Source organism: Hyaena hyaena, unplaced genomic scaffold (genome assembly GCF_003009895.1).
Source record: "Hyaena hyaena isolate Hyena2069 unplaced genomic scaffold, ASM300989v1 scaffold_30, whole genome shotgun sequence".
Lineage (NCBI taxonomy): Eukaryota > Metazoa > Chordata > Mammalia > Carnivora > Hyaenidae > Hyaena > Hyaena hyaena.
In genome coordinates, this window is record NW_024080662.1 from 4,111,338 (window position 1) to 4,131,143 (window position 19,806).

Genomic DNA, 19,806 nt, shown 5'->3' on the forward strand with positions numbered 1-19,806 from the left:
CTGATACCAGGACGGGAGGGTGGGGGCAGAACTGCCCCTCGGGGTCCCTGAGTGGTGAGGACTGGCTTGATAAATGGCCCACCAGGCCGCTGGCTTCTGCTATCTCTGGGGGCCGCTCCCTGGTCTACACCAGCAGCCCTCATCAGGGCACCGGGAAGGTAGCTCCTGATGTGCAGGTAACTCTGGTTACCTGCTCTGCTCCCCCTGCTCTGTGGTGGCCCTACCCCTCCCTCCCCTCCCCCCCAGCACCCCCTCTCTCCAGGTGGTCTCAGAGAGGCACCCTGGAGAGATTGTGCTCAGAACAGAATCTTCCTAAACAAATAGGGATGTGAACCCTGGAGCCCCCTCGCCCCGACAGCACGGATAATCTGGACTTTCTCCCCATTTCCCCAATAGATTTGAAAGTGACCTCAAGGCCATGACCGGCCGCACCCTGAACTGGTACTGGAAGGCCATGTGGGCCGGCGTGAGCCCACTGCTCATCATCAGCCTCTTTGTCTTCTACCTGAGTGACTACATCCTCACAGGGACCCTGCAGTACCAAGCCTGGGACGCCTCCCAGGTACCCGTCTCGGCCTCCCCCCCCCGGGCTCACTCTCAAGCACTGGCTTTACGTTTTCTGACAAAGACCCACTTCCACAGTCTGGCAGGTTATTTGTCACGACACGGAGACACCACCCAGGTATTTAACAACAGCCCAGGACAGCAGACCTGGGCTTTGAGTTTTGCAATGTGAGCTCCAGGAAAGAGTAAGATTCCTTCCAGAACTTCTCAGGGCACCTTTCCTGGTGGCTGGGAGAAAGCCCCCTGCAAAGGCGCTGGTTCCTGCCCCCCAGGCAGCGCCCATCTCCTCCGCCGCAGGCCCCCTGACCTCTGTCCACTTTGCCTCCTGGGGAAAGGCAGAGCCAGCCTCTGCGGCATAGTCCCTGAGCCCCGGCAGGCGCCTGAGGCCACCTGGCTTGGCACTTGAGTTGCCGGATCCCGGGAGGGTCTGGCTCGGGGTGTGTGTGGCTGGGACACAACAGGCTCATCAAGGGCACAGGCAGCTGCTGTGTCAGTACTTTAACAACCAGGGCGGCTGTATCAATGCACTTGGCCCGAGGGCCAGTCCTGCTGCCCTTCCATGCAGACACGGTCTCATGGAGAACGTTTATGCCGCGAGGAAAGGAATCCTGCAGGCCCGTCGGCACTGGCTTCCTACAGGTAGAAGACCCTGTCCCTTAGCACTTGGCGTGCACGGGGGGCTGCGAAGGACGCCACTCCACGCAAGCAGGTGACTGATGGCGGCTGCAAGGTGCCCCTGCAGCGGTGGCCGGCAGGAGGACGGCCAGGGTGTCTTCTCCAACCCAGAGAAGACTGACGCTTTCGTAAAAAGCAGCAGCACTGAATCACTTGAAAAGTGGGAATTATATATAGAATATATATAGAAAATTTCTTCTATTCAACAGCTACACGATGAAGCGGTCAAATTGCTAAGACAGCTTCTAAACGCTTCCCCCGATTTCTGTACTAGTCAGAACGGAACAACAACAAAAAGTCCTAGGACGAGAAGCGGGAAGTCGGTGGGCTGCTTCCCGCACCGCCCTCTGAGCGGCGTTTTGGTTTACAAGCCGCAAACATCTGCTCCCTCGGACAGAGCTGTTCTGTGGCTCCCCCGTGGAAAGGTGGTGGTTACTGGCTTTCTGGCCTCATGTCTCATCAGCTCTAATGCATCTGCATTCAGGGAAACATCCGCCAACTAAACCCAGACATCTATCAAGGCTTCTCCCAAGCCTAGGGCTGTGCGGCTCAAGATGGCGGCCAACTACCACATGTGGCTATTAATATTTCAACTCATTAAAATTTCATACAACGTAAAATTCAGTTCTTCATGCCCACTGGCCACCTTTCAAGGGCTTGGCAGCCACCTGTGTCTGCTGGCTGCCATGTTGGACAGCACTCCTATGGAACTTTCTATCATCAAGAAGGTCCTGTTGGACAGCACCCGGCTAAGGTTAGCCCCCTACCTTTAGGTGCCCCAAATGGCACCTTGAAGGGAAGGCCCTTGATGATTCTTGTGGTTGCTCCTTATGGATAGCTCCAAATAGTGGCTGTAAGCACGCTGTTGAAGTTTGTGGAAGAGAAGGAAGACAAGGGCAGTTAGTCTACCCAGCATGCTTGCTAGTGAGCAACAGAGCCAGGTGGCCCCAGATGTAAGGATGCCCAGCCCCACCCACTCTGCACCAAACCAGGCTCTTCCCACTGACCCTCGACTTCTCCTTTCAGGGTCAGCTTGTGACCAAGGATTACCCCCTCTACGCACTGGCCGTCATCGGGCTGCTAGTGGCCGCCTCCACCATGTGCATCCCACTGGTGGCCCTGGGGACCTTCATTGTGCGCTGCCTCAAGAGGGGAGACACGGCCCCCGTGGCCTGAGGACTGGGCTTCTCAGAGACTGCGGTTTGACCGCTCACTGTTCTGTGGCTGTATTTACAGGTGGACTCTCCTTGGCTGCCTTTAAATATATTTACTCCAGAAATACTCAGCCCGTCATCTTCCTGAGTCCATCAAGAAGAATCAGGAGGGTGTGGAGGAAGAAGGCTCCCTCAGGAGGCCCCACACCCCACCCTCGGAGCGGCCCCTGCTCCCCTGTGCCTGCCCCCGAGGTCTTACCGCGCTGCCTCTTGATGCCAAAGACGTGGGCTTCTCAAGGCCAGTCTTGAAGACCGTTGCTTTCTCGATTCTAGGGAAGTCCCAGAATTCAGGCACAGTGTGAGCTGAAATTTGACTATAATTTTTATGGAATAAAATTTAAGCAATTTTTCCCCCTAAAGAAATCCCAACATATTAGAGGGCAATTGTTTTTACATTAGTGTGAAGAGAGGTTTTTTTAAGTGCCCTGAGAGGAGGGAGCTGAAGGTCACTGCTGCAAAATCAGTTCTCTTTTTTCAGCCAGACTGAATCCGCAAAGACTGTGTTCTTCATTAAGTGGACTGGCTGGCCACAAAGAAGGGTGGCCTTTGCGGTCACTCCTGTGACCTGAGGCCTCTCACATCACAGCGGGTCCAGGACCCATCAACCCAACCGCAGTAATGATACCCGAAGCCCAGGGCATGATTCCGTGAGCAGCCCGTGTGGCCGGCCCAGTGCCTTAGGCGGTAGAAGAGGTGCCAGAGCAACTCTGAGCGTGAAAGTCAACCTAACTTTCCCACAGATGATGATGTATTTGGACATGGTGGCCAACTATTTACAGGAAAGACAGCGTCACTTAAAATCAATTTTAAAATATTTGTACAGTTCTTTTTTAAGTTTATCCATTCATTGGGAGAGAGAGAATCCCAAGCAGCTCCACCCAGTCAGAGCCTGATGTGGGGCTTGAACCCATGGAACCATGGGATCCTGACCTGAGCCAAAACCGAGTCAGATGCTTAACCAACTGAGCCCCCCAGGTGCCCCTGTACCTAAGTTTTCTAAAATGTATATATAACTCAAACAGAGCACCTTGTAACTGAAGACGCCGTATTTATGATACTGCGTTATCTACCGTGCCAGTGTCTCCTGTCTTTTTTTTTTTTTTTTTTTACAGCCATCGGCAAGTCAAGGTTATCCCTGAGGGGAGAGGGACCCTCCAAACCTCTGTGCTTCACGGACATACAGAATTCAGAAAAGTTTCTTTGGGTAGGTTTGTACAAACATCTAAGACACTGAAACACTCACCTGGGACATCGGCTGGAGTTTTCTTTTACTTCTTTTATCATGCTATAAATGCCAAATAACAAAAACAGGCATCTGAAAGGTCTTTCACAAGCCATTTGTCAATACTTCCCATGCATAACTGATGGCCAGGTATGAAGAGATCACCACTTGCCTTTAAAATGCATGCACCGGCACTTACCAGGCACTCCGTCTTCAGACTTCTCGCCAGAGGGTCTCGTGTTGAAAACCTTTAGACATCAAGGCTTGAAGAGCAGGCACACTCAGTGACACACACACAGTTCTGTCCCCGAATCCTTATGAAGCGGGACCGCCCTTAGCGCCCAGTCCCGGTCTTACATCACGGCCACCCTTCCTGGGGTCCGTCACCAGCAGGGTGTCTCAGCCCTGATGCAAGGTATCCTCAGAACCGTGGGGACACACGTCCTAAATCATTCCTTTATTCTGGGTTTCCACACCTCCCCGCCCATCCGAACCACCTGCGAGCATGTAAAACTCCCAACGTCCACCTGGGCCACCCCTGGAGGACCAGGGCTCCGTAATGTGTCATATGTATAGGAATATTTACATCAAAAGTGACCTTTAGGGGCGCCTGGGTGGCTCAGTCGGTTAAGTCTCCGACTTCGGCTCAGGTCATGATCTCACAGTTTTGAGCTCCGCGTCGGGCTTTGTGCTGACAGCTCAGAGCCTGGAGCCTCCTCAGATTCTGTGTCTTTCTTTCTGTCTGTCCCTCTCCTGCTCATACTCTTGTCTCTGTGTCTCTCAACAATAAATAAATGTTAAAAAAAAATTTTTAAGTGACCTTTAAACGTTTGAAAGCATTTTTGAGCACTTTCAATTGTACGGAAAAGCCACTTCTACAAAGTAATTCTTGCGCATGGAAGAATAGATAGATGAAGGGATAGATGAAGTCACCTGTTCTAGAATAATGTGCTCCAGGTGAAAATGCCTCAGATTTCTGGGCAGGTCTAGTCTGGTTTCTATGAACTCCACGATGGGCAGAGCATCCTCACTAACCCTCCTGACGCAGGAGAAGTCCTGTCTCAAACACTCTGTTGACTGTTTTCTTGGTGCTGCACAAAACTGCCCATGTGACCTCTGTTCGCCTTCCTCCAATAGGCTGCAGAGAGAGAGGGATGCACCTCCTGGCCACTAACAGTCCCCATGATGTCATGGCTGGATCGCAGACTCCAGAGAGTTTTCTATTCACACTGGAGACATAATGGCCCCTGACTTAGCTCTGAGAAACCAGAGAGGGAAATACTTGGGTGTTCAACAATTGTTGTCACAGGTAAAACCTTTGACAAGTGTATCTGTAGGTTTTTGTCATGTACTGGCTGCAGTTTTGAGCCCTCTCAACAGATTTTCCCTCATTATATAAATAGATGAGCTAATTATAAAAACATGGCAAATAAAAGCGAGTCCACCCAGCTCTTGTTTCTAGCACCTTCCCCACGTTTCCCTCCTCAGCCAGCCAGAGAAACCACACAGGTGCACCGTGTAAAGACCCTCATGTGAGATGATGCTGAGAGTCCATAAGATCAGAAAAGGGGCGCCTGGGGGGCTCAGTCAGTTAAGTGTCTGACCCTTGGTTTCGGCTCAGGTCATGATCTCCCAGTTTGTGAGTTCGAGCTCCACACTGGGCTCTTTGCTGACAGTGTGGAACCTGCTTGAGATTCTCTCTCTCTCCCTCTGCCCCTCCCCTGCTCTCTCTCAAAAAATAAACTATAAAAAATTTTTTTTGAAAAAGGTTTAATTTGATGGATTTAAAACAGGTTATGAGCTCTTGAGAACTGGTGCGGAACTGCCCCTGTGAAGGGCATCCTGGGCAGCCTGCCTGTTTCAGGGTCTCACTTTGGCTGAGGCCATGAGGGACCACAGCAGTAGCCTGAGCGCGCCCTCGCTGTGGTCCTGGGGGAAGGGGGGCGCATGCAAACTACTGTGTTAGATTTTTGTACGAGTTACTTTACGTAGAAAAGTTTGTGGTTGCTGTCCCACTTTATTGACAGAAAAGCTGGGGCAGAGAATTAACTGCCCCCATTAGGTTCTACTCAGTATTAGTTGGGGGAAGGAAAAAAAAAAAAGGAACAGATCTAAACATCTACTTGTAAGGCAAAAACATCATTGATGAACAGGAAATTCTTTATCTATTTTGAGAGAATGCACGCACAGCCGTGAGTTGGGGAGGGGCAGAGAGAGGATCCCAAGCAAGGTCCATCCACACTGTCAGCCCAGAGCCCAACGTGGGGCTCAATCCTATGACCAGGAGATCATGACCTGAGCCGAAATCGAGAGATGACACCTAATTGACTGAGCCGCCCAGGCGCCTCGACAAATAAATTCTTAACCAGGATGTCCTGATCAGCCTCTGACATGGGGATCACTTCTATCACCCACTTGCACAGCATCAGCCTTTATTGAGATCACCAACTGATGTGTTACAAGCTGGTCCCAGGGCAGGTGCTGGGGACAGTGCTGAATGGGACAGACACGGTCCCTGGACTTTATGGCCCTTACATTCGGCAGGGGGGTGGGCAGGGGAAGAGTCACAGTGAAGGTAACAAACAAGAGGATTACAGACGATGACCGTTTCCAAGAAGCCAACACATGGGTCCAATGATGGTGTGAGAGGGACAGCACTTCAGGCAGGTGGCTGAGGAGCTTTGTGGACGGAACATCTGTCCAAGTGGAGGCAACAGCACGCACAAAGGCCCGGAGGTGAGAAGGGGCAGGGAGGCCTGTGGCTGTGATGGGGAGAGTGATCGGGGGTGGGAGTGAGCAGGGTCGAGTCAGTAAGGCCTTGTAGGCCAGGCAAGGAGCTTAGACTGTCTTCAAAGAGCACCAGATCCCCACGGAGGGGTTAACACGGGGGCCCTGCCCTGCGGGAGCTGCCGGAAAAGATGTATGTATGTAGCACATCAAACCAACAAGGAACTACTCTCTAGAATATAACGAATACCAGCACATCAGTAAGGACAGACAATCTAACAGCAGCCGGCGAAGGACCCCGACAAGGTGCGGAACAGGAACACGGAGGACCAAACAAAGAATCGTGGAAAGATGTTCTGTCTCACCGGTGATCAGAGAGATGTCACAATGAGACACCGTTTCCTACCCGGCGGACTCAAGTCAGGAAGTCCGGCTTCCCAGGAGTAACGGGGAGCCACTAGGCCTGTAAATGGCACAGCCAGTTCAGAGAACAACTCCATGTTACCTTGTACTCTCACCCGGGGCAGGTGCCAAGGCGACACACTCTCCCGCGTGAGCCAGGGGGTGTGGGGAATGCGCGGAGCCGTACCGGCGGCAGGGGCTAAGGGGCTAACGCCAGCAAACCACCAAAATGCCCATCAGCATCAGGCTGGACAAAACATGGACTGTGATCTAGAAATCCCACTGGGATGCATTTGTTTTCAACACACCAATGGGAAGGGGTGACGGCTGTGAGCACCGGCACGGAGGAGTCCTAGGGACAGGATGTGGAGTTCGATCGAGGGCAGGCCACCGGGTGCACACGGGATGACACAGCTTTACAGACTTGAGATGCAAGCGAAAGCAGACAGCGCGCCTCCTCAGGGACGCACGGGCAGAGGTGTGGATGCATGGGTGAGGGGGAGCGGAGGTGCGAAGGAAGAAGAGTGAGGCTGGTGGTGAGCTCTCTGGGAGGACGCAGGGGTGGGCCCCAGGCAGGATGCGGGGCCCCCTTCTCCCCCATTCTGTCACAGGAGGAGAGCAAGGAAACTTTGCTCTGAACTTGGAGGCTCTGAACTTACACACAGCAAGGTGCCTTTCCCGAAGGAAACGGAGAGAGAAGGCAGCCGCGAGCTGCGGGGAACAGGGCAGCTGCTGGGGACAGGGAGGTCCTTGCACCCTCCTCCCTCTACCCCCCGCCTGCTTCCACTTCCTCTGTCTCTCCTCTCCCCTCCTCCCAGGTGAGAGCCGGCCCTCGACTCGGTACCACACAACTGCCAAGGGGAGCAGAGATGAGGGATACCTACCAGGTCCTGCCCAAACTGCAGGGTTTGTGAGCAAAACCCACGTCACCCTTGTCCTGTGCCACTCTGGGCTCTTGTCTGCTATGCAGGATTCGTAAACCAGAACCCCTGGGTCCCAGCACAGGCGCCACCGCCCACAGGTGGCCTCCTGACTCTCCCTGGCACTAAGTCAGAGTCTCGCCTCGATTTTCTCCCCTCGCTGGCTGCGGTAGCCGACCTCCACGATGGCGCCAGAGACGCCCACCTCCTGGGACTCCTGCCTCCGTGCAATCCCCCCCTCCCCTCGAGTGCGCTGGAGCCGCCGACTTATTTCCAACACAGAAAATACAGCAGATGCCACGGGATGACAGGCCGGAGAGGCAGCTACGAAAGGCTGGCACTTCCATCTTGCTGGCTTTGAGGAGCCCAGCCGCCATGCTGGAGAGCCTCACGAGGCAAGGAACAAACCTATCATAACTCATCTGTATCAGAATGCCTTCTTCTGACATCAGGACTTCTGGATGATAAAACCCCAAGACCTAAAACCCTTCAGCTCAGGTCATGATCTCACAGCTCGTGAGTTCAAGCCCTGTGTCAGGCCCTATGCTGACAGCTTGGAGCCCAGAGCCTGCTTTGGATTCTGTTTCCCTCTCTCTCTCAAAAATAAACAAACTTAAAAAAAAAGCCATTAAGCCACTTCCCTGAACATCACCCCTATGTACACACCCTGCATCTTTCCTGCCCTCTTATCCAGACCTTGCATTTGGCACACCTCCAATTCCAATCCTGATACCAAAAGTAAACCCCATTCCATCAGGATTGAGGAATCCGCATCATGTAACTTTGGGGGCTGTCTGCACCTTTCCCCACCCCACCTGTGGTCCCTGAATCCTGAACGGGACAAGGCTTGTCATTCTGTAGCTACAAATAAGACAGCACAGATTCCTTGGGGAACGCACTGCTAAATCTCTCTCATACTAAAGTACAGTCGGACAATCAAACATTTCTTCATCCCATGGAAGGAAGGAGCTAGAGATTACCAGGAACAAAACACCAATAAGGCTATCAGGGAAGGACAGAAGGTCACAGCGAGTAGGTGGGAGAGAATCCTTAAAAACCCCTTTACGGGAAGCCGTGGGGGCAGCTGTCTTCACCCTACGTGCGGGGAAGGAACTGTGAGAGCCCATGCAGAGAGCCAATACCAGGGACGGCCTGGCACAGTCCGAGGCGGCACTGCTCAGCTCAGAGGGGGACAGTGTACCCCACACACCATCCCCAGGACTTCTGCCTTGCTCCTCACATGTGCGAGGGCCTCCCAGGCACCGAGGTGTTTCCCACCTTGTTCTGACACATTCCCAGCCTGAGAGACCACTTTCTAAGCAGCAGCACTGTCGCACTTCCCAGCTGAGGCCTGTATCATTTTGAAAAACAAACCACAACTCAGAGGGGGTTTGGGGCAGGGGACATCTTTTTACAGACATCATGCTTTACTAAGTATTTCCCTTTTTTTTTTTTTTAACTTTTATTCATTTTTGAGAGAGGCAGAGTGTAAGCGGGGGAGGGGCAGAGAGAGAGGGAGACAGAGAAACCGAAACAGGCTCTAGACTCTGAGCTGCCAGCACAGAGCCCGACGCAGGGCTCAAACTCACAAGCCACAAGATCACAACCTGAGCCCAAAGCAGACGCTCAACTGACTGAACCAACCAGATGGCCTGATGTTTCCCTGGTTTTATCTGTAACAACAACAAAAAAAATAATTGTGCGGATGAACACAATTTCTCAAGTGATAAATGAAAAGTGGGATTTCAGAGGCTATTAATTCTCTTGCTCACTTACATCGTCCCCATTTTCTGCACAGCCTAAGCACACACTGCTTCGCACGAGGTTTAAAAGTCTACAGTTGGGGCGCCTGGGTGGCTTAGTCGGTTAAGCGTCCGACTTTCGCTTAGGTCATGATCTCGCGGTTGGTGGGTTCGAGCCCCGTGTCCGGCTCTGTGCTGACTGCCAGCTCAGGGCCTGGAGCCTGTTTCAGAGTCTGTGACTCCCTCTCTCTCTGACCCTCCCCTGCTCACGCTGTCTCTCTCTCTCTCCTAGAAATAAATAAAACATTAAAAAAAAAAATCATTATAAAAAAAATAAATAAATAAAAGTCTACAGTAAAAAAGAACATACCTTTCAAGACCAAGCATGGGAACGATACCAACAGCAGGTAGAAAAGAATAGGACATTTATTTCCATGTAGGGGTGTACAGTACACGAATTTAGAAATAAAATCACCGCAGGGTTCTGGAATGCAGACGCCTTCAGATGGGACACACCGGTGTCCGTCTGTCCGTCCGTCCACGCTGGCGGCTCTCAGTTGGTCTCAGCTGTGGCTGTGGCAGGGAGATCTTCCCGTGAAGCGGCCGGTAGCACTCGAGTCATACAGTACAGTAGACACGAACCAAGGTCCAAACACTTCATCTTTGGAACAAAGTATGCTTATGTACATGTTAAGAATAGTAGTTCTAATAATTACTTAGCTTACTGTGAGTTTTAGGGACTGATTTTTAAGCTACAGAGGGTGTCCAGCTATTATCTTTTAGAGTTTCTAGAAGCAACATCTTTAATAATGTTTATAAAAGATAATGTTGGGGGGAAAAAAAAAGTCCTGTTGAAACAAAGGCGCTTTGAAAAGACGTTTAAGGACAACGTAAGGTATCACACTGAAATAAACTGTACATATTTTCAAGCACAACATAAATCTTGCAGCCGTATTTAATTGAACTGTCTTAAAACAGTGGGGATTATACTACCCTATGACTCTTCTAATATTTAAACCTCATAATTACAGTTTGAATATGCAGTCCAACTTATGATTAGAAATATGCACAGCTTCTAAAGCAGATTTCTCAGGTTTGTTTTTGCACATAAATTAACATTGAAGTTGGTCCTTGATCTGGAGAACGCGAACCTAACGACCCGGAGCAGACACTGCAGGCGCACCTGGGCAGCTAACAAACCTTTACGGGTGGAGAGCGCAGACGGCGCCGTGCGCGGGAAGCGGCTGTGGGCCTCCAAGGCCAACACCAGGTCCAGCGCGCGGGCCTCTCAGAGGCCTGCGTGTCTCGCTGCACGACCCCTAGAGAAACAGCATCCCCGGGGGGGACCGGTGGGCCAGTCGCAGGGTGTCCTCCGCACGGGGGGCACATGCTTACAGCAGAGGCGGCTTTGGGCCTTTAGCATAAGACACGGGCTTTACATTCTTTGATTTCATTTATACCTTTAACAAAAGATAAAGTATCATCCAAACTTCTTCTTCATACTCAATTTGAGCTGAACTCAGAAGACCGCCCAACGGAAACTTCAGAAGAACACTAGACCTGACCCCGTCCTACAAGGAATAAGGTCTCAGGCCGGCCGTCAAACCACTCGACGTCCGTGAAAGACACACTCTGTCTAAATAGTCGAGTTAGCAGATTCTTCAACTTTTAAGAACGTCCACAGATGGGTACGGAAGTCCGCTTGCTAACAGTGACGGCCTCTACAAAGACCATAAGGAAACTGAGCTAGAAAAATAATTTTACCATTTTAAATAACGAAAGACGCTAGATTTCTTAAATATATTACTTATCCTGTAAAAGTTGATCAAATCGACAAGAAGTAGATTCCTTCCATTCGGGGAGCTGAATTCAGGTTACCCTTTAATTACGGAAGAGTTTCAAAATTATAAACAGTCCCAGTAGTGAAGAAGCCATCGAGGCAGGAGCGTCAGGCTGATTCTAGGTCACCCCCCCCAACCCTGCCCCCCAAACGGAGCACAAGGTGTGCTTCTGGAGAGAGGCTTTAAAAGGACCTCGGGCTGATGTGGAAAGCGGGTCAGTAAAGACTCCAATTCTGCGTGATGGAATCTTCCAAGCCGAGCCGCTTTCCACAGACACAAATTCAGTCCATCTTTTCTTTCTGGACCAATCTGGGAGCATCGACAAAATCTTTGCCATTATAAAGAATAATAAAAAATGTTCCAATGCTTGCGACTCCCCAGAAGAGCACATAGGCCAGTGTTTCTGTCCAAGTGTCACCTGTCAATATAAACAGAGAACTGATAAATAAAGGGCCGTGTTACTGATCCTAGATCTAGTTTCAGCTGTTTAAACGATAAAAGTATAGTCTCAACAACATTAAAGTTTATGAGTACAAAATACAAGAAGCTCTGAACTAAGGTCTGAATCGGTAGTTCTTGAACTCGGGCTGGCATCAGAGTCCCGGCCGGGACTCCGTAAGGCATCAGCCACTGGGTCCAACCCCAGTGATTCTGACTCAGCAGGTCTGGGCTGGGGCCCAAGAATCTGCATTTCTAACCAGTTCCCAGATAACACTGATGCCACTGGCCAGGGGGCCACACCTTCAGAAGCAGCTGACTAAACCATTCCACCTTACATCATGCACGGAATTATTACTTTTAGATGACATATTTTCACATTACAAGAAGTCATTTCTAATACGTTTGCTACAATCAAAACACCTGCACAAAAGAAATAACTTCACAAAACAAAATGCTTCAGGAAACTTAGGTATCAAAGCATATAAAGCAACATATTTTAAGGTAACATATTTTGAGGATGCATTTCACACAATTCTCCTGATACAGCGTTGTTTGCAAGCGTCCCTGGTTCATGACGGTTGGCAGCAGCGAGAAAAGATCTACTTTGTTCTACAGCTTGAGGAGCTGAACCTAGTGCTATTTCTCCCCTGCAACAGGACTGGCTGCGCCTCCGGGTAACGGGGAGATGCGCCTGCGGGGCTGCAGACGCACCCTCAGGTGGGGAGACACACGCAGAGGCCAAGAGACAGGGAGGAGGCACGGGCTCCTGGGAAGCTGTCGGAGATCATGCTGCGCTATTTCCCATTCTCTGAAAACCCAAAGTGTGGGCTAGAAACCAGATGCCCCACGCTCACGCTCACAATTTTATGGCAATGAACTGCTGTGAGATGGTGCCGTCCATAGAGGCAGTCTCCTTTTACTCAAAAATACATCCAAATTGACATAACTGCTACTTTTTACACCTTTTGAGTTTTAACATTCTTCTAGGACAAACAAGAAAGGCAGTTCCTCCCAAGCCCAACTTGGGACATTCCCCAAAGGCACGGTCCGTTTGTTCAGGCCGAGCTCTGGCTCTCCAGGGAGTCAGGGGAACACCGAACAGGCCACAGTAACAAAACTAATTCAGCGGTGGACTGACGGGCTCCCAGGAAAAGGCCTCCACTAGGCAGCGCTTTAAACAAGTCAGTGGAGGGAGTGAAGGGCATGGAAAGCAGGTGCTGGCTGCCCCATCCTTGTCCTTCCTGCCCCCACAGTGGACACAGGACCCAAGTGGTGCCACACATACTTCCTGCGCTCCAGAGCCCACGGCCTGTCCTCATGCTGTGGGCTAAGGATGGTTTCTACATTTTCAAAGAGCTCAAAGCACGCTGCGCCGCAGAGGCCGCACATAGTCCGGGAAGTCTAAGCTATTACCTCGCTCTGTACCGAAACCGTCCACTAAGATACCCATCGGCACTAGATAACAACAGGGGCCCCCTCCCCCACGTCGTGACCGTCTGCAGTGCATGACATCGAGGGGATTACAGGGGCCACGCCAACAAGAATGTGAGCGTGTGCATGTGCATGGAAGGGGGGAGTGGTTAAGGGTCCTCGGCTCACAAACTTTTGCTGAGGGCTTACCAGATCTCAGACACAGGAGAGAAAGACACACAAGTACACAAACTGTGATAAAGAGAAATAGCCTCTGGGGATGCCAGGGACACTGGAGAGGTGCGCCGCCCCCGAGAGAAAGAGATCGGGTGCTTCTGAGGTCAAAGGAGAAAGTGCCACGAGAGGCACACGGTGCGGCGGCAGTGACGGGGGGACGTCCAGGCGGTGTCCTGACCAGGTGGCCCGCAGAGCCAGACAGAGGGGGAGGGCAGAAGGGCACCTGCCTCCTGAGCGCCTAAGGCCGCCCCGCAAAGCACACTGCGACCCAGTCACAGCCTCCGGCTCCCACGGCACTGCACTGTACTCTACGGAGACTTCAGTCCCAAATGCTTATTAGCATAGTAACACAGGAGATGTTAAGAGAAAGAGAAAACCGGTAAAGATGTCATGCACAAGTTCTTGTGCAACTCTGCTCTCCATCTGCTAAAATTTAACGATAGGTAGTGTATTTATCTATTTTTTTCTAATGTTTGTTTATTTTTGAGAGACAGAGACAGACTGAGCATGAGTTGGGGAGGGGCAGCGAGAAGGGAGACACAGAATCTGAAACAAGCTCCAGACTCCAAGCTGTCAGCAGAGCCCGATACGGGGCTCGAACCCACAAACTGAGATCATGACCTGAGCCAAAGTCGGACTCTCAACCAACTGAGGCCCCCAGGCACCCCAGTGTATTAATCTATTAATAACATTTGTTTAATAATAGGTAGTTGTTTAAATAAACTATATACCCATAAATGGATTTCTTTCTCTTCCTTTCTTCCTCCCTCCCTCTCATTTTAATTTTACAGAGTGTGAGTGGGGGAGGGACAGGAAGGAAGAGAGGGAAAAGGAAGAGAGACTCTTATGCATGCTCTGCTCCCAGTGTTGAGCCCAACATGGGACTCTATCCCACCATCCTGGGATTATTACCTGAGCTGATATCAAGAGTCGAACACTCAACTGGCTGAGCCACCTAGGAGCCCTTGTAAATGGATTTTAATGCAACCATTAAAAATAAAGAGCATAGGGAAATGTTTACATTGCTCAATTTAAAAAACCGGATTACAAAAATGTGTAATATCTCACTTGTGAAAAAAATCACATAGTTATAAAGATTAAAACATCCGGGATGCCTGGGTGGCTCAGTCAGTTAAGCATCTGACTTTGGCTCAGATCGTGCTGACAGCTTGGAGTTGGGAGCCTGCTTCAGATTCTGTGTCTCCCTCTCTCTCTGCCCCTTCCCCGATTACACTCTGTCTCTCCCAAAAATAAACATTAAAAAAGTTTTTTAAACATCAAAATGTTAAGAGTAGTTAGCTTATCTTTAGAAGTCAGGATGATTTTTTTTTCTTTCTTGCCTAACTGTATTTTCTATAATTACTACGTATTACTTTAGGGGCTCCTGGGTGGCTCCGTCGGTTGAGCGTCCGACTTTGGCTCAGGTCACGATCTCATGGTTCATGGGTTCGAGCCCCACCTCAGGCTCTGGGCTGACAGCTAGCTTGGAGCCTGGAGCCTGCTTTGGATTCTGTGTCTCCCTCTCTCTCTGCCCCTCCCCTGCTCGTGCTCTGTCTCTCTCTCTCAAAAACAAACATTAAAAAATAATAATAATTACTATGTACTACTTTAGTAATAAGAAAAAAATTTTAGGGGTGTCTAGGTGGCTCAATCAGTTAAACATCCAACTCTGAATTTCCGCTCAGGTCATGATCTCACGCTTTGGGGGTTTGAGCCACGTGTCGGCCTCTGTGCTGACAGTGTGGAGCCTGCGGGATTCTCTCTCCCTCTCTCTGCCCCTCCCCGGGTCGAGCGTACACGTGTGCACGTGCGTGTATGCTCTCTTTCTCAAAATAAACTTGGGAAAAAAGTATTTTAAAATCTTAAATAAACAACACTAATTATCAGTAAGCGTGAGCATGTATTTGCACGTATTTTTCCTCCCATCACACGTAAGGACCAGTCACTGTGCTCACTGAATCCAACAGGGAATATCAAGGGCCGAGCAGACTCCTAATCTCAAGATGCTAAGATACGAGGAAGCCCCACGTTCTCAGAAATTAATGCAAAACGTGAAATGTGAGCAGACTCACCAGCCATCAGCAAACAAATGATGCACATCGAGAAGGCCACAACCATGATGATGGGTAGCTAGAAAGGCAAACAGAGAGAGAAACGATCAGCTGAGAATCCTACTCAACGGCTGCAACCTCAGCTGTGCGCTCTTGGCGTGAAAAAGACTCTCCTGCAACCCAACACAATCCATCTTTTTCCAGCAAAACATCATTACTGAGGCGGTTCAATCACAACTGCCCACAACTGCAGACTGGTCAGGTCACGGGAGCTGAAGCAGCATGGCCTTGGCCCACACAAGGGAGGGAGGCGCAGGCCCCTCTGCCTGCTGGAGGAGACCCCAGGGAGGCTCCAGCCACATCTGCTGAGCGGAGGAGTCCCAGAGGGGACAAGAGTCAGAAACGTACCCTGCCTTCCATACTGCGGGTGCACCTCCTGCAGCCCCTCAGTGTGAAGGGAGTGGAATTTTCCTGAAACGAGAGACCCCGCCCCACCCTCCCTCTGGCTCATGTGCTCTCAGGAAGAGAGTCGAGTGCGCAGGAACACAAGCACCCGAAGTCACTGGACTCCCCTCCCTCGTCTTCTCCTCAGGGAGACTGAGTGTGTACGGTCCTTTCAGGACAACACATAAGGTTAAAAATTGGGGGGCGGGGAGGGTGCCACCAGCTCTATCTGCAGACACAGTGCTTTTATAAACGAGAAGAAGAGAAAGGTTTCTTACAGCCAGGAATTTCAAGTCCCGTGTGACACTTAAAGGACTATGAGATTCCAGTTCATCCACTGAGTAGTTCCCGAGAAACAAGTCTATGGAATCCTGGAACAGAAGAAAGGAGATTAAGGACCCCACTCGGAGGCAGTCACAGGATTCGGGAACAGCACAGAGACGCGGCCACCGTGTGGCCAACGATGAGCAGCACGCACAGACTCACCTGCCTAAACCCGTCAGAGAAGTTGTTTTTGTAATAGCGTATAAGCGAGTTCCAGCCGTCCATGAGCAGCCCCAGCTGAGTCCTCTTCCCAGTTCTGGTCAAAAGAGGTGAATCTCAAGTTACAGATTTGTATATGAAATTCTTCCACAGTTTTATACCTGGTGAGTACGTGGTATGGACCCAAAGTGAATTACAGAGATTTTAAAACTCGTCCTGGAGAGGCGCTGGTGGCTCAGTTGGTTAATTATCTGACTTGTGATTTCAGCTCAGGTCATGACCTCACGGTTCAGGAGATCAAGCCCCATGTCAGGCTCTGTGCTGACGGCCCAGAGCCCAGAGCCTGCTTGGGATTCTGTGTCTCCCTCTCTCTCTGCCCCTCCCCGGCTCACGCTCTCTTTCAAAATAAACATTAAAGGGGCACCTGGGTGGCTCAGTCAGTTAAGCGTCAGACTTTGGCTCAGTTCATGATCTCACGGTCCATGGGTTTGAGCCCCACATTGGGCTCTGTACTGACAGCTCAGAGCCTGGAGCCTGTTTCAGATTCTGTCTCCCTCTCTCTGTCCCTCCCCAGCTTGTGCTCTGTCTCTGTCTCAAAAATAAATAAACAACAAAAAATTAAAGAAGAAAGGAAGGAAGGAAGGAGACGAGAGGCCCAGATGCAGTGGTCAGAACAGCAGAGACTAGGGATCTTCCTCTGTTCCGAGAATCCGTGTGGCAGAGAAACAAAGTTCCCAGGTCTTCTCGTGGGCAGTGTGTCGGCATCACTGGCCACTCCCCTGCGGCACAGAACCCAGGCCCCGCCCACACCCGTGCATCACACCACCCTGACCCGGCAGCACCGCAGGGTGTGGGAAGGGCTGAGGGGCCGCATTCGCTCCCTGCACAGCAAGACCGCCAGGGAGGCCAGGAAGCCACTGGCACTGGGCCCCCCACCCCACTGCCCCAGCAAGCCTCACTGGACGGCTGCGAACCGAGGCCCAGGCGCTGGGGTTTGGCCGCTGTGACCCTAACGTGCGCAGACGCGAGCTAGAAAGCACGGCTTACCTGGTAAAGTCTGTCTTCAGGGCGCCAGTGCCCGCGTACTGCTTGGCACACGCATTCGCGTTGTCGGCCCAGGCTGTGAAAACAAGGGAAAGTCAACTGACGATAATGAATGTGACAGCCGGAGTCTCTAAATCCAAATCACTAATTTATTTCACAACTTAAGTAACTTTGCCTCCTTTAAAAAGACTACATACCATTTTTGTAAATCTTCTCAAAATCATGCTGCTCTTCAAGCTTCTGTCCCACATGCAAAACTCCCAGTCTCTGGAATAAGAAGCACACCCCGGTCAAGTGTAAGGGTTCCAGCACACGTGGCCCGGGAAGAAGAGTAGATAGTCCCAGCTGGTGGCTCGAGGCTCCCAGCTGCAGGCGGGGATGCCGTCCTTGCACATGGGGAGTGGGGGTGCCCCTGTTGCCCATGGCCTCCCCCTACCCGCATCCCAGGCCAGGCTGCAGAGCCTCCGAGGGCTCCCTGTCCTGCGGCCCCACCTCTCCCCAAGCCCCAGGCCCCAAGGGAGAAGATGGGCAGAGGGAGGGAAGGCAGTGGCAGCATCCGGGCCATCACCTCCTCCTTCCCCACTGACCCCAACCTCCCCCTGCCTGCACCCCCAGCCTCCCCACTGTTCCCATTACCCACTGTCTTTCCTTTCCTCCCCTACAGACTCTGAGGATCTCAGAGGACCCCACTCTGGGGTCACTGTCCACAGATTAGGGACCCCGAGCCCTGGTCTTTGTCTTGGACTTCAGCCCTCTCGGAACCCCCACCTTCACTGTTCACCTGAGACCACACCCCAGAATGGCCTTCCCACCTGCCCTCCATGACCTTTAGCTGGTGGGGGCCAGGGTGGGGGGATGCCAGAAGTCCCCACCACCGCGGAACTGATGCGGAAATGACTCTTGGAAATGTGGCTAGGTTGTACAGCACTCACTCAGCATGCGAAATAGTTAAGTACAGATTACAGAACCTAAATAGGTTTTGTTTATCGGACTTGGAAACAACCATTGTTACTACTGTTTTTCTTTTTTTTTTTTTTGCTACTATTGTTTCTATTAAAAAATACACCCTGAAGTAGATCCTTGAGACTGACCAGGACAAGGTACGATACAAGCTAGAGCACGTTCCAACAGGGAAACCGCTCCTCTGGCCTGTGCTACCTACGAGGAGTCAATTCATTTTAAATTTCACAATTCATTCTACTTCTGCAATTCCTGGTATCATAAAATTACCATAAATGAAGCTGAATTGTCATAAACAAAGGAAACCAATCAGCACACATTCTGTTTGCCCCTCATAATAAATGCCAATGTTACCTGGAGAGCTGGGCTCCAGTAACAAAAGAGATGCAAGTGCAAACACTAGAAGCACTGCTCCGTACTATTAAAATGGAAAACAAAGTTTTGAGTAGAAACGTCTAGGGCTGGCAGGAGTTCAATGAACTCGATTCACTAATCACGGTGTCGGTGTAAACTGCCAGGAGCCTCTTGGAAAGCATATTCTCTTTAATGCAGTAAATTCTACTTCTAGGAATTTTCCCAAAGGGAAGAACTCAAGCTAATAATAACACATGCAGACATATCCTCGGCAATGTTACTTCTAAGCCAAAAATGCAGCAGCTTAATAAGTGCAACTCCTAAACCCTCTGGCTACGCGTCACGCTGGGGGACGGGGAAAAATTAACAACTGTGTAGAGGGGCGCTGGGCGGGCTCAGCTGGTGGAGCCTGCGACTCTTGATCTCAAGGCTGTGGGCTCGAGCCCCACATTGGGTGTAGAGCTTACTTAAAAATAAAATCTTTAAAAAACAAAAACAACCCCCCCACCTGACACTGTGTACACATACACCAACCACAGGTATGGAAATGTGCACGCCCACGGGTGGAAAGGCGCAAAAACAAAAAAGGTGGCTTAGGGTGGGAAGCAAGGTGAATATTTTCTGGTATTTGTTTTGGCTTGTAATGTTTTCCGTTCATGTTTTTAAAGATGCGGCTTCTCTACCGTGGGCCGTGCTGCTGGCCCAGGAGGAGGGAAGAGGTTCTGCACCTGAAGCTGGGCCTGCAGCGAGCGGCGGGCCAGCAGGCTCTGGATCACGTTGGTCCTGTCCAGGCAGTCCATGCAGTTGCTGCGGAACACGCCCTCCTGGCTCGCCACCACCATGCCGGCGGAGTCCACTAGAAAATAACTATAACACATTCGTATAAACACCCTCATAGCAAAGGCAGTCCGACACGCGGGCGACCCGCCGCTGATGGCACGGTTCTGGTCCCCAACACGGGGGAGACTGGCAGGCAGATTACAAGTTCAGGTGGGCAATGTGTGGCCCAGGGATATTTGCTTAGAACAGAGGCAGGCCCTGTCCAAGCGCGCGCTGGGCACCAGAGGCCAGCTCC

At 51.1% G+C, this 19,806-nt stretch overlaps 2 protein-coding genes across 4 annotated transcripts in view; one reads left to right on the forward strand and one right to left on the reverse strand.

Moving 5' to 3' along the window:
* Positions 1-3,268, forward strand: part of SLC6A20 (solute carrier family 6 member 20) — a 35,119-nt gene extending 31,851 nt beyond the window's left edge. For all 3 annotated transcript variants that reach the window (XM_039228282.1, XM_039228283.1, XM_039228284.1), the window contains 2 exons: positions 397-562; positions 2,266-3,268. In XM_039228282.1, the coding sequence (XP_039084213.1) occupies positions 397-562; positions 2,266-2,415 (316 nt within the window). In that variant the 3' untranslated portion in view covers positions 2,416-3,268. The remainder of the gene's footprint in view (positions 1-396; positions 563-2,265) is intronic.
* Positions 3,269-9,874: 6,606 nt separating this feature from the next.
* The window catches only part of SACM1L (SAC1 like phosphatidylinositide phosphatase), a 57,469-nt gene continuing 47,537 nt past the window's right edge, over positions 9,875-19,806 (reverse strand). The window contains exons 14-20 of the mRNA XM_039228202.1: positions 19,460-19,598; positions 17,615-17,684; positions 17,421-17,493; positions 16,377-16,470; positions 16,169-16,261; positions 15,468-15,525; positions 9,875-11,725 (exon numbers count right to left, since the gene is read on the reverse strand). Coding sequence (XP_039084133.1) covers positions 11,589-11,725; positions 15,468-15,525; positions 16,169-16,261; positions 16,377-16,470; positions 17,421-17,493; positions 17,615-17,684; positions 19,460-19,598 — 664 coding nt within the window. The 3' untranslated portion in view covers positions 9,875-11,588. The remainder of the gene's footprint in view (positions 11,726-15,467; positions 15,526-16,168; positions 16,262-16,376; positions 16,471-17,420; positions 17,494-17,614; positions 17,685-19,459; positions 19,599-19,806) is intronic.